This window comes from Electrona antarctica (genome assembly GCF_951216825.1).
Source record: "Electrona antarctica genome assembly, chromosome: 12".
NCBI classification, from domain to species: domain Eukaryota; kingdom Metazoa; phylum Chordata; class Actinopteri; order Myctophiformes; family Myctophidae; genus Electrona; species Electrona antarctica.
In genome coordinates, this window is record NC_136793.1 from 20689754 (window position 1) to 20702618 (window position 12865).

The 12865-nt window shown below is 40.9% G+C and overlaps 1 protein-coding gene across 5 annotated transcripts in view; it reads right to left on the reverse strand.

Moving 5' to 3' along the window:
- kank1a (KN motif and ankyrin repeat domains 1a) overlaps positions 1-12865 on the reverse strand; it is a 62823-nt gene that overhangs the window by 22858 nt on the left and 27100 nt on the right. For 2 of the 5 annotated variants that reach the window (XM_079516752.1, XM_079516750.1), the window contains exon 2: positions 3848-3976. In XM_079516752.1, coding sequence (XP_079372878.1) covers positions 3848-3884 — 37 coding nt within the window. In that variant the 5' untranslated portion in view covers positions 3885-3976. Of the gene's footprint in view, positions 1-3847; positions 3984-7865; positions 7913-9077; positions 9139-12865 lie in introns of those variants that run through there. The other 3 variants (XM_079516749.1, XM_079516748.1, XM_079516751.1) reach the window with 2 other exon arrangements.

Below are 12865 nucleotides of genomic sequence, written 5' to 3' on the forward strand. Positions count from 1 at the left end.
ACAATTTCTTTCAATGGCGGATAGGGTGGGAAATCAAGGACAAATAGTTAGAGTGAGAGTGCTAAACCGAAAACATTTCATTTTTCAAGCAACTCGCAAGACAGTGCCAGACGTTCTTGCCAAATTCAACAACATTCTACACAATGACGCAGACTCAAGGAAATGTTCAGGCTTCCTTAGCAAGCAGTGAGGCAGGAGATGAAGTATGAAAGGGTTTGTCCATCTCACTCCCTTAGTGCATAAAGTAAAACAATTATACAGGCTGAACGCTACTGGAGGGCTGAACGCTATTGAAAAAACAGTTACCAGGACAATATCATGAAAACTATAACTCCTAACTGCTTGTTTTTAGTTGCTACCCATGGTGGCTGTGACATCGTTTGCCGTGTATATGTCAAAATAGAAATCTTGACTTCAGAAAACATCAGATTGATGTAATGGTTTCTCACAAAATGCATCATGTGAATTGTAGAACACAGAGAAAGGCCGAAATGGACATTATTGTTGTTTCAATATACTATGATAAAGATCAACAGTGTAGTTAATGTATTTGTGCAGTAATGGCATTCCCTGCCAATCACATGCTTTGTTTTCAAAAGCCCACAGCGCCAATCACGTGTTTTGATGTGCAGGCTCGGCTCCAGGACTAAATGAATGGGGCACACATCATTTTTATATAGTAAAACAATATGTACATAAAACTTAAACTGAGGGGACAGAATTTGCAACTGAGGGTGGTCAAAGCACCCGTTTAAACCGTCTGTCTGTTTGTGTACCTTTTGTGCCCATACACAGAGATCTCTGAATCCCCTTTATGCCCATATGGAGATCAATATATGCATGCACATATGAGGGGGGTCCTTGTTGTGGAAGGTCCTTGTGCAGTGAGTAAATGTATAATGTGGAAAACATGTGTCACAAAGTGACTTTGTGAAAAGTGGACTAAGTAATCAAATGGCAGGTGTGCGGAATTCAGTAGGTGTAGCCTGGGGTTGCCATGGCAATCAATTGGCTGAGACAGAATCTGGAAATTGATCAGGTGTGGGGACTTAGGCTCATTAGGTACCAGAGCCTTTTCTGGTGGTTCTGGACAACCGTGTGTCCGACCGACTCAAGTCCGGGCACTGCACTTCCTGTGGTGGTGAGGAACGTGTGTGTGTCACGTTACATCTGTAACGTGGATTTCAGATGTACGTATAGAGATTTGGCGCATTTATTGTAAGATTTCACAGTGATACAGGTCTCAAAGTCACTGTTTTAGCACACAAACAAACACTAAAAGAGTGCCTTTGAGACATGATGTTTCACTATGAAATCTAAGTCAATGGGGAGAATATTTTCAATAATCAACTTTCAATCAATGGAGCAACTATTGAAGATATCTCAACAATATTAGGAGTTACATGGTAATAACTTAACTACACAACTCAAACTTCTACAGAGGTGTAATTGTGCTTTAACCCCAGTTTAGGTTCTGAAAAGATTGTAATTTACAAATGTCTAAACCAAGATAAAGGCAAAGTTTCAATGAAAATGTAATCCTTTCAAAGAGTGACATTATACTATTGAATGTAATTAGAGGCAAACCCACACTTGAAACCAGAGATCCATTTTGCCAACACATGACAAATCTCTTGGTGTAGAAAATGTTGAAAATCCATTCCAGTCAGGCCTAGTGAATGAGGCACAACAATTATGCCATTTACAATACAGAGACATGGTGCCACCCTGCCCCTCTGGCACACTCACAAACACACAGGTCTTACAGACACAATAAGAAACCGGCTCACGGACCACAATGCCGTGGGGCGTTTTAAGTTGTAGTTGGCTTGTCTCTCTGTTGAAACAACACTGCTTGAGAGGATTTGGAGAAGCTCTACAAGCTCCACTTTTCACTTTACTCCTGCTAGGCTGCTCTGTCTTGGTTCATTGCTGCCATGTAATGGCAGAGCCCCAGCCTCCATGTTTTATTTTCCAACATCAGTCTATCAAATGGATCTGTACCATTGCACAGCATAAGTGCCTCTTCACAGATAACAATTGATATCCTACAACTCAATGCTCAATCAAAAACACCACACTCAAAATGTAAACGCTGAGCTAAATCAAAAACATCAAACTCAAAATGCAAACGCTGAGCTTCTCTGTGGTTGTTTATGTGATACACATCTGATACACATCTTTGTGTATATTTTTCTTCTTGAGAATGCAGAGATGTCAGCCGGTTGTCGGTATATAAAAAGAGGTTTCTTATAGCGGTGGCAGGCTCACACAAAACATGGTGCTCAAGTGTCCAGAAATGATCTGCCACGCATGCTGTGCATACCTCTGCGGATTTGTAAGTAAAAAGGATTCACTTTCCGCTTGTGTTTGTTTGCCAGGCCAAGAATGTGAGCCGTCTGCAGGTGTGTGCTCTATGCTGGACCTAGGCTGACAGGGTTGATTTCACACTCAAGTGTGGAAATCTCTCTCTGTGCACGCACGCACGCAAGCACACAAACAAACAGCCTTGGTGCACTTTTGAAATGGGAGGGGTCAAATTAAGTCCTAAACGACTCCTTAAGTTTGAAGACAAGTAATTACATATGTTGTTTTGACGTGGTATAATGCATTTCTGACACCGTTATCAGACTTGCTAGCATTTTTTGGCAGCACATGCCATGTCTGACATTCCAACAGTGGTGTGCAACTTCCATTTGCCCGTGACACCACAGCATAGAATCTAGCAGAAAACTTGTTCCACAGTTCTTGCTCCCGTTTGGAGCAATGGGGTTCTATAGAACAGCTACTCACTAATATTGTACTTGTGTGCTTTTAACAATGCATTTAATAAATGTGAAGCTCGATCAGATGAAAGGATAGGCACAGACAGACAAAGATTATTGTAATATATAGATTATTACTCTACTGTAAGCAATAGAACTGAGCATTACAAAAGCTTTAGAATGTAGATGCAGTGATCCATCTTGGGCTTGAATAAACACTGGATTTGTTAAAATAAGTCAGATAAAGACTTAGAAAATCATCTTTGATAATTTCCACATAGCATCCACATGCAAAATCAAGGTTGTGTAGGCCTCAACAGGCTAAGTATACATACCAACATAGATGAAACTGGATACCTAAGCCACATTAGACCCTATTGTATCCCAACGTGGCTAGGTTTTATTTAGCCAGGGTGACATGCACAGATTAGGACCTTCGAGACCTGTCAACAAGTTGCCAATGAGTTGGTCTTCAATAGAGCGTCGCAGTCCCGCCCCCTACCATGGACCAGGAAATGAATCCCAATGCATTTTTCCCATAGACATTTCAGAAAGTATTTATTTAAAGACGGTTACGCCACGGACAAAGCCAACTCGAGTCGTGACAACTCATGACAACACAAACAATATTTTGGACCAAACAAATAATTACAAAGAAGAAAAACAACAACAAAAGTGTTGTAACCTGCCGTTTTTTTCTTCTTTCTAATTATTTTTTCGGCCCCAACAATTGTGTTTGTTGTCATGATTTGTCACGACTCGAGTTGGCTTTGTCCGCGGCGTAAACGTCTTTAAATAAATACTTTCTGAAATGTCTATGAGGAAAATGAACGGAGAATCATTTCCTGGTCCATGGTAGAGGGCGGGACTGCGACGCTCTATTGCAACCACATATATGTGGATGAGAGAGAAATATAACTTTGACAGTAAAAAAAAAAGAACAGTATAATAATACACATAATGCAAAACAACTAATCAGATGCATAATATTCAGGCAGTTTATATAACATTTTAGTTTACATAGAATGTAAGTGAACAGTGGCATCAGTGAACACCAAGTAAATACAGAAGCAGGTGATTACCTGGGCCATTGCCATTCACGTGCATGGTTTGAGCCATGGTTGTAGCCGTGCACTCTTTGTCCCAGAACAAGACTCACAGTCACTGGGGTCATGCAACTGCCATGCATCAAGTCCAGCTTACCATGCAACCTGCAAACTGACACAGAAGAAAGAAAACACAAGCACACATTGAGCATTTTGTAGTAGTAATAATAATAATGTTAATACACATTCTACCGCATTAGAGGAACATGAAACCCTATAGGCAGATTTTTGTCTCCACCAGGCCGAAGGCATGGGGAGAGACAGTATGTTTTGCACCCCGTGTGTGTGTGTGTGTGTGTGTGTCCGTCCGTCCGTCCGTCCGTTACCAGCTAATCTCCGGCACCGTTAACCCAGTCGATGCCAAATTTTGCGCACACACACACACACTCCCTGGATGCCAACGATGAACCTCTGCCCCACATTTTCCAGAACGGCCTGTTATAGCGCCACCACCAGGAGGCCGACTTTTGAAAACTTTTTTTTTAATATTATTCCTCCAGGTTCTGTCCAAAAATCCCGCAAATCGTTATACAGCATCTCTATAGTCATGTGTTCAAGACGGATCTGTCCGATATTTCATATTCCATCCTAATTGGCTAACATTGGCTTTCAAAGTTTACAGGATTGGCCCCGTTTTGAACAAAAAGCCTCAAATCATGAACGCAGCATGCAATTTACCTGAAAACTTTCACGGACTTTCCTCCTACTAGGCTGAGGAATATATCCCACCCTTTTCACATTGGCCTGTTATAGCGCCAACAACAGGTGGATTTTTGCAAAACACATTTTTGGAACAAAATGCCTCCAATCATGAACGCAGCGTGCAATTTACGTGAAATCTTTCACAGACTTTCCTACTAGGCTGAGGAATATATCCCACCCTTTTCACATTGGATTTTTGCAAAACACATTTTTGGAACAAAATGCCTCAAATCATCCAATTGCCATCCAAGGCGTAAGAAGAAATGGCACCCTTTTCACATTGGCCTATTATAGCGCCACCAGGAGGCCACAACCTGACCTGCCCTGGTTTCGTCTGTTTTTACAGCCAATAACCACAGAAGATTAAAACAACAAGCAGCACAGCTGCTAATTGATTTGGGAGAAACAAACAAATCTCTCATACATTTGACAGAGTAAATGAAAGACATTTAAAGTTTTACACAGTTGCATCACACAATAGGCCTTTCTTTTTAAAAAGGTTAAAAGCCCACTTAATGCAATCAACAGAATGTACCCATGATTTTTCACAGGTGTGCTTGCATCTGACATTTATGAGCATAAAAGGTCTTGTGTGCACTTGTCCAGTCATTATTATCAATGGATACATTATGAACCAACACAAAAGAGCTATTCTCCCCTTAATATGGAACCAACACGGGGAACAAGAGTTTGACTCGGGGGCAACAGACGGCTTAGATATAAAAAAAAAAAGATCTGGATGAATGACAATGGAGACAACAAAGACTTCTTCTTACTCCCTTGCCTTCACAGAGATTCCAAAACATTATGCCATTTGTGATACAATGCAGTTAATCAACTGAATTGCATGTTTTACCAATTCAAAATGTATGTAACAAATGATCAAAGTAAACTAATCATGCAGTATAATAGTCTCAGGCACCATTATGCTCAGTACATGCCAAACATCTATTTATCGATATATTGGAGAAAAAGAATCCCATGAAGTCCTCTCACACACTGTGTTGCGCCTCAGACCAATCATGCAGGTCTTCAATTCAATCCATGAACTTTACACTTTCTTTCATGAGCTATATTCCAGGACACATGGGGTAAGTAAATTGATACAAAATGTAGTAATTTTGGGTGTAGTATTAAGCTGTAGGACTATATGTACCTGTGGGAGGACCTAGAGAAATGACCAGTGAGTGTCCTCGTTCTCCAATAAAAGTATAATTTAAAAGTTCTCTGTCAGCAGCTAAAACTCTGATGGAAACAGCTCTGGTCACCAATGCAGGTGATGTTTCAGTGGAAAAATGCATTACTAGGGCCATACTGTAGAAAGGCCAGCACTGTTTAGAGAAAGTTGTTTATACTACTGACTGACTGAGCTACCAAAAAAAGATGCACAGCAATTAGGACGACGCATCTAGATCGTGACCACCAGGACCTATAATAGCTCTGATATGAAGGGGAGAGAGAGAGCCTGCTTAACCAACTCTGATCTGCAAATAGGCCTAGTCCTACAGTAGACCTACAAGCTCTCAACTGGCCTCCCCTTCTCAGCTGCTCCACCTCAGAATTAAATACATGAACCTTAGCATCCCTACACCTCTGGGCACGAAGACAAACATTCCGTTAAAATAGACGATCACTATTTTCACTATTGAAGTACAATGAATGAAGTACTATATATAGGGTTAGGTGATGTGAGGGAAATAGAGGATTTAACCTCATATCTGAATATTATTATTTTGATCAATCTTGTGTGTATGTTACTGCTGTTGTTACTGCGGCATCATAGAAAACACAAAAAAACGTGTCTGCATTTAATTTGTGTAGGCCCACTAAGAAAATAATTAAAACTGAATGCTGTTTTGAGTTGATATCATCTAAAGCATGTGAATAGAATTAGATTCACGAGCTGGTCCATATAAATATATACACTGTACATTGTGGTCTTATATAGCTTTAGCAAGGAGTATAGCGAGGAAGCAGGGAAAGTTACAAGATACAAAATGTTTAAATATGGGGGATGATTGTTTATAGAAATCTTTGATCCTGGTACGGTTCCAAATACTTCAAATTCCATGCCACGTTCTAAAAAAATCTATTCTTGAATTATCTTCATTCATTGGAGGAAAGCAGTGCAGAGTGCATGGCATTGCATGGAAAATCAGTTTGACATTTTTTTAATTTGCCATCTGTTTGTAATATAAACAGAGTCAGAGCATATTCATAAACAGAAGCAACTACAAAACAAAGTTTTCATGTTGAGGAACAGACATATTGCAGCTTTTCCATCAATTTTGGTGCATTAACATTATCAACATTGAACTTCAATGTGGTTCCATCATTTAACACAGTAATTTATTGTTCAACTAATCCAGCATTATGCAATTAATGCTGCTATAGGAAGATGCTACCTTCCATTAGCTCTCTAATAATTAAGACTCTCCATCAAGTCATATTTGATTGGCGCGCCAATCATGTCATTTTAAACCCACGATGCAACGTGCTGTGAACTTCGGATATTTCCGCAGCGTGTCACCATGATACAACAAAGTATAAAATATCGCTAATGACACTTTTGGTACTGGTTACCTTGCCATGGTTTTTCTGTTGCTCCGTTGATTAGAAAAGAAATTGTCTCCTCATTGACTTACCACGCACAATGAACCAAATCTTTTAACACAAATAAAACGCAAACAAAGCATATTTGGCCAATTTTATAATACTAATTTGTTAGTATAACTGTTGATTTTACCGATCTAGATCCATTCCGGATCTTCTTCCTAATACAAATAGCTAAATCAAATATGGATCCATTCCGGATCTTCTTCCTAATACAAATAGCTAAATCAAATATGGATCCATTTCGGATCTTCTTCCTAATACATTTGTATTAGCTAAATCAAATATGAAGTATAAAACAAATGAGGTAATGGGTTTTAGGTCATATTGGCAGAATCCGAGTGCAAATCAATGAGGAGACCATTTTGGATTATCAATTTCTAATCCGCGGAGCAAGATATTTCGTGTTATTGTGCTTTACCAGGATTGCAACCACAGTACCCTGTCAGCTTGAATAATCAGTGTGAGGGAAATATACTGCAAAATGTGCAAATGACATTACAAAGACAAGACGCAAACATACAGTATGATAGAAACTGATTTGTCACCACACACACACACAACACTGAGATTTCTGCAAAGATGAGGACATGAGACCATGTGAGTGAAGTGAGCAATTCAAGAAATCAACTACTTTCTCCATGCAATGAGACAACAAACAAGCAACCATTTGACTAACCAAACGTCTCTGAAGTGTCCTGTTCCATGGGCTGCTATTACACAAACCTGTAGGAAGGAGCAGCAAATGTAATCCTTACATCATTTTCGTGATTCCATGCATTCCCAAGATCAGATAATCATACAGAAAGAATTTTGAGAGACTTCACCAAAATGTGTTGGGTGTGTCAGTCAAAACGAATTATTTGATATTCATTTTAGCTGACCCGCCCTCTTCCTATACAAACCCATTGTAATTTCAAACTCCATTTTACCCATGATAGATTTATCGAAAACACTGGTGACTGATATTGTCCTAATACGTGAGGAGCCGTGTTTTTTTTTAACCTTTTTCATGTATTTTTTATAATTGTTTTGGAAAATAACCTCCTCCAGGAGGACGCGGAGGCGACTAAAATAAATCTAAAAGAATTATTAAAAATAAATGAACAGTAAATGAAAAAGCCTGGCCCCCTCACGTATTAGGACAATATCAGTCACCAGAAAAAAGGACCGGTATTTTCGATGAATCTATCATGGTTAAAATGGAGTTTGAAGTTACAATGGGTAGGATACAGTAGGAAGGGTGAAATGAATATCAAATATCTAAATATTGAATTGAGCAATTTAAAAAACTGTCTGGGGTGTTCACATAAGCCTGAGTAGACGATAAAATTACCAAATGTTTTTTTTAAAGTGAAATATCCCTTTAAATATGTATAAAACCTGCAGACAGACTTTCAATCCACTTTCCAGCCACTTTCAATCTGGGTCTAAAATAGCATTATGAAAAACAAAGATATGAAATATGGAGATACAAGGTTTCTGCCCGACAGTGATTATGGGATACTGCTGCAGGACAAAGTGCTACTCAGGATTAAATGCCATTATGTTACTACTATGTCAGATGTGCCAGTGTACACATTCAATGACTGTTGCTCAACGATTCAGTAGCAACAAGCAGAACAATTTCTAACCAAAATAAATACTGTGGGGTGCATGAGCAGCCTGTTAAGTTGAAACGGACACTGAGGGATAGATTATGATGTTGTTCTGTAGAAATTATGGCAATATGAAAACCGGCATAAAAGCTAAACTTGCTTTAGCATGCTGTATGCATCTTGGATTGCTATGTCTATGCTAGCTCACGTGCTTATAACAAAACTGCAAATCCACAACAATGATGAGAAGTTTGAGAACATACGTTTGTTAAACATTCACCCAAGCAATTTACCTGTAACTCTCATAGTAACTTCTTCTGACAGTATGCAGGTAGCGAGTACAAGTGAATCCACATAGTTCTGACAACTAGCCTATAGCCCAGCAATCCACAAAGAGAGAGAGAGGGAGGGATGGGTTACCAAGCTAAGATTAGCCGACTTCCTCAGATGACAGCCAAACGATCTGTGTACTATAAGAGGAAAGAGTACTTTAGGCAGTTTGGGCCACCCCAATGTGTCCCAGCAGCCTCCAGGTAAAGGTCTAACTTTGAGACAAATGACCTCCGGTCACCTCCATGGTCTCTGGACTGACCTTCAACTTTGAAAAGGGTCCAAAGGACAACAACAATGGTTTGTATAAGCCATATTCCCTTTCATAAATAGCTAAATATTAACTTGTCCAATGAAAGAGTCAGCATTTCTCTCCACCTTCTGCCAGCTGAAGGTGGAAACAGTGTAAATAAACAGCCTTGTGGCAGAACACCACTCTGTAGCCCATTAATAACTTAACGCATTATAATCTTTTTGATGGGCTGGAGTAAGAGACACAAAACAGACAGATGCACCTGTCGGTCCTGTCCCAGTAGTTATCTGACTGGCTACTGGAATGTGTGCCTCCCATCATTACAGTACACTGAAAACAACACTGGGGGATGATCTAATGTCAGTAAGTAAAGTTATTAATAATTTAATTACCTGACATTGGATCATTTCAGTCAGCAGCAGGTGGCCTCTGAGTGATTATTATCAATGAATACGTTCATTTATACGTCAACTATTGAACTAAAAACTAAAATCGGTTTACAGGCAGACAAAGCTACACAGTAAAATCGCTTATCCATTGTTATCCGAGTATGAAACTAAATGGAGCTGTACCTTTAACAACGAGAATTTCTACGTGTACTACCTAATTTGTTGAGCAGTGGAGGGTAGGTGTGTCCCATGGGGGTGGAGGGGGGTTTAGGTGTGTCCCATGGGGGTGGAGTGGTCATAAACAAGGACTGTCTGAGATGGCTGGTACACTATGACCCGTCTAGTTCACGTGTCAGGCATTTCAAGTGCTGCTTACAGTCTGCTACAAGGCAGCAGCTCAAAATATCACATATGTCAGCAAGACATTGTAAATTTACATTTAGCTAAGATTTCATTTTGGCGTTTAAGAGGCCTTTGTAACAAAATGATAATTAAGCCCAAATCAATCAATTTATCATCCCAATTAGAATGAGGAATTTGCGATACATAGATACACTGAGTAATGCCACAGAGGTGAAATCAACACTATCATCAAGTACATGTCGTTTACCAAAGCCGGTACTAGCCGACAATGGGGTGTGTGTGTGTGGGGGGTGCCATCAAGTACGGGGGGCTATCACTCACGGGTGATTACTGTTTAATTATTCGTTTTTTTACCAGTAGCAGCTGAAGTCCTTGTCATGTCTGTCTGTCTATCAGTCTCTCCTTGTACACACAACACCACTGAGGAAGGCTTGATACCAAAATTAAGAAGGTTTGTTTTTTAACAGACAGTCAATACTGACTGAAAAGGTTATATTATGGTCTTGCTCCATACCAAACCACAAATTCACTAGCAGTGTGCGGGTCTCCCTCCTTCTACGTCTACTGCTTTGCCGCCAACGCACCTGCAACAAACTGGGTGTGCGGAAGTCTTCTCATCATTGGGGACTGAGTAAAAATTGTTGGCTAGTATGTTGCAAAGCCAGTTGCACAAAATCCATTGTGTTAATGGAATAGCTTATGCTTCCCCAAAGGAAACTCAGAAGATCTAGATCTACTATATTTACACCAGTACAGTACATCTACAACAGGCCAACCAAGCTTTCCTCATGCAAAGGTAGCCTTGTGTCAAGTTGTGTGGCTCTTCAGTTACCTGACACGGCTCTGCAATCTATTTAAGAATTTGAGAATTTAAGAATGCTGCGGACTGAAATGCCGCTGAAACTTAGCAAGTCCTGCATGCATGCGTGCACATTTTCACAAGCATATGCACATGCATGTACAGCTGCACGCCCATCCACACAAAAAGTGGTCATGAGAGGCCAGGACTAAATGTCTGAAAGAAAGGCACCAACAGTATGTTTTCAAGCTAGTAAAATAATTTGTGTTCATTCATTTATAAATTTTAAACTCTTGTGTGTGCAAATGCAACCCTTGATGTACGGTAACCTTACACGTCCTTTTGGTGACATTTGCACACTCAGAATTAAATTAGCAGTTGGTGCCGGTGGCCATGTGTTCACAGTAAAAATCAATCCGTTAATCTACCACCAGGATGTTTTCAAAAGTCAAAGACGAGAAGCTTGAAGACTCACCATAATTCACAGGACAAAATGAGACGAAACAGACCATGCCACTTAGATCCAAGCAGGGCTGTAAGAGCTGTGACTGTCTGGAGACCTTATTTCACAATAGGATGAAAGGTCTGAAACGGGGCTCTTGTCATTTGCCGACACACACAGACCGGATCAACTTGTTTTGTTCCTGGTCACCGAGTAGTTACATAAATATTAAGCACGCACATATTGTATTCTGGTATGTCAGGTGCTGCAGGTGCATACCTGTTGCCAAGTTACACGAGCTCAGGCTGCAGGGGTGTGTATGTATCTGCATTGCAAAGGAAGCCAGCACTATGATTTTACACGCTACAGGTGGCCCGTGGCGAGGAAAACAATAACAGATGCAACAAGATCTCCGACAAAACCAGGCAATACTAATAACCTCACTAAAGAAGTGGCTATTCATCAAGGGCTGACAAAACTGTGACAAGTTAGCGTCACATTTTCCACTGAAAAAGAAAAAACAATCCCTGCCCTCAGTGCAGGTTTTGCAATCCAAATGTCAACCAGTAAACAGTGCGAGTGCTTAAGTTAGAGAGTCCTATAAAAGGGTTAAAAAGTTGCTACTGTGAATATTCAACAGGGCTGCTTTTTCCTCTCATAAAAGCCTCACTTTCTATGGTTGTGGTTTTTAATGGAGGAAAAACGCCCCGAGATAAAGTAGAATACTTCTGTCTATGTGTCAGTGGGGGCTCCAATTTGACACACACACACACACACACACACACACACACACACACACACACACACACACACACACACACACACACACACACACACACACACACACACACACACACACACACACACACACACACACACACACACACACACACACACACACACACACACACACACACACACACACACACACACACACACACACACACACACACACACACACACCTTCGCAACTGTTGAGAATGGGAGAGTGGCGCGTGCGTGTGCATGTGTATGCATCATACGGTATGTATGCCTGTTCAGGAACGCGTGTGCAGCTGCATAACTGCCCAGCGAGTGGCGGCTACTTGTCATGTTCACTCTCTGCATCTGGATCTCATTAGGACAAGCCTTTGAAGCTTCGGAGGGGAAGCCACTGTGCCAACTGTGAAGGAGGAGGCAGTGGGGGGGGGGGGGGGGGCGAGGGGGCAGACACCTGCAGGATGGTTGACATGGCATGCACATGGGCTGAGTGTGTGCTGCTGCACACACTCCCCCCCTCCCAACTGATTGTCCCTACATACATGGGACCTGCAGGGGTTAGTTCTTCAGAAAGCCTTGTAATTATCCCTGCAAGAAAAAGGAGCTAGGGCTGTGGAATGAAACTCAGCTGAGAGTCAAGAGGGTTTTTTGTTTTTTCCCCGTCTATCTAGCACTTCCACAACCGGCAGGGCGAGCAACACTTCCACGACAGAAACAACACGGACGAGGAGGAGACCAAGGAGACA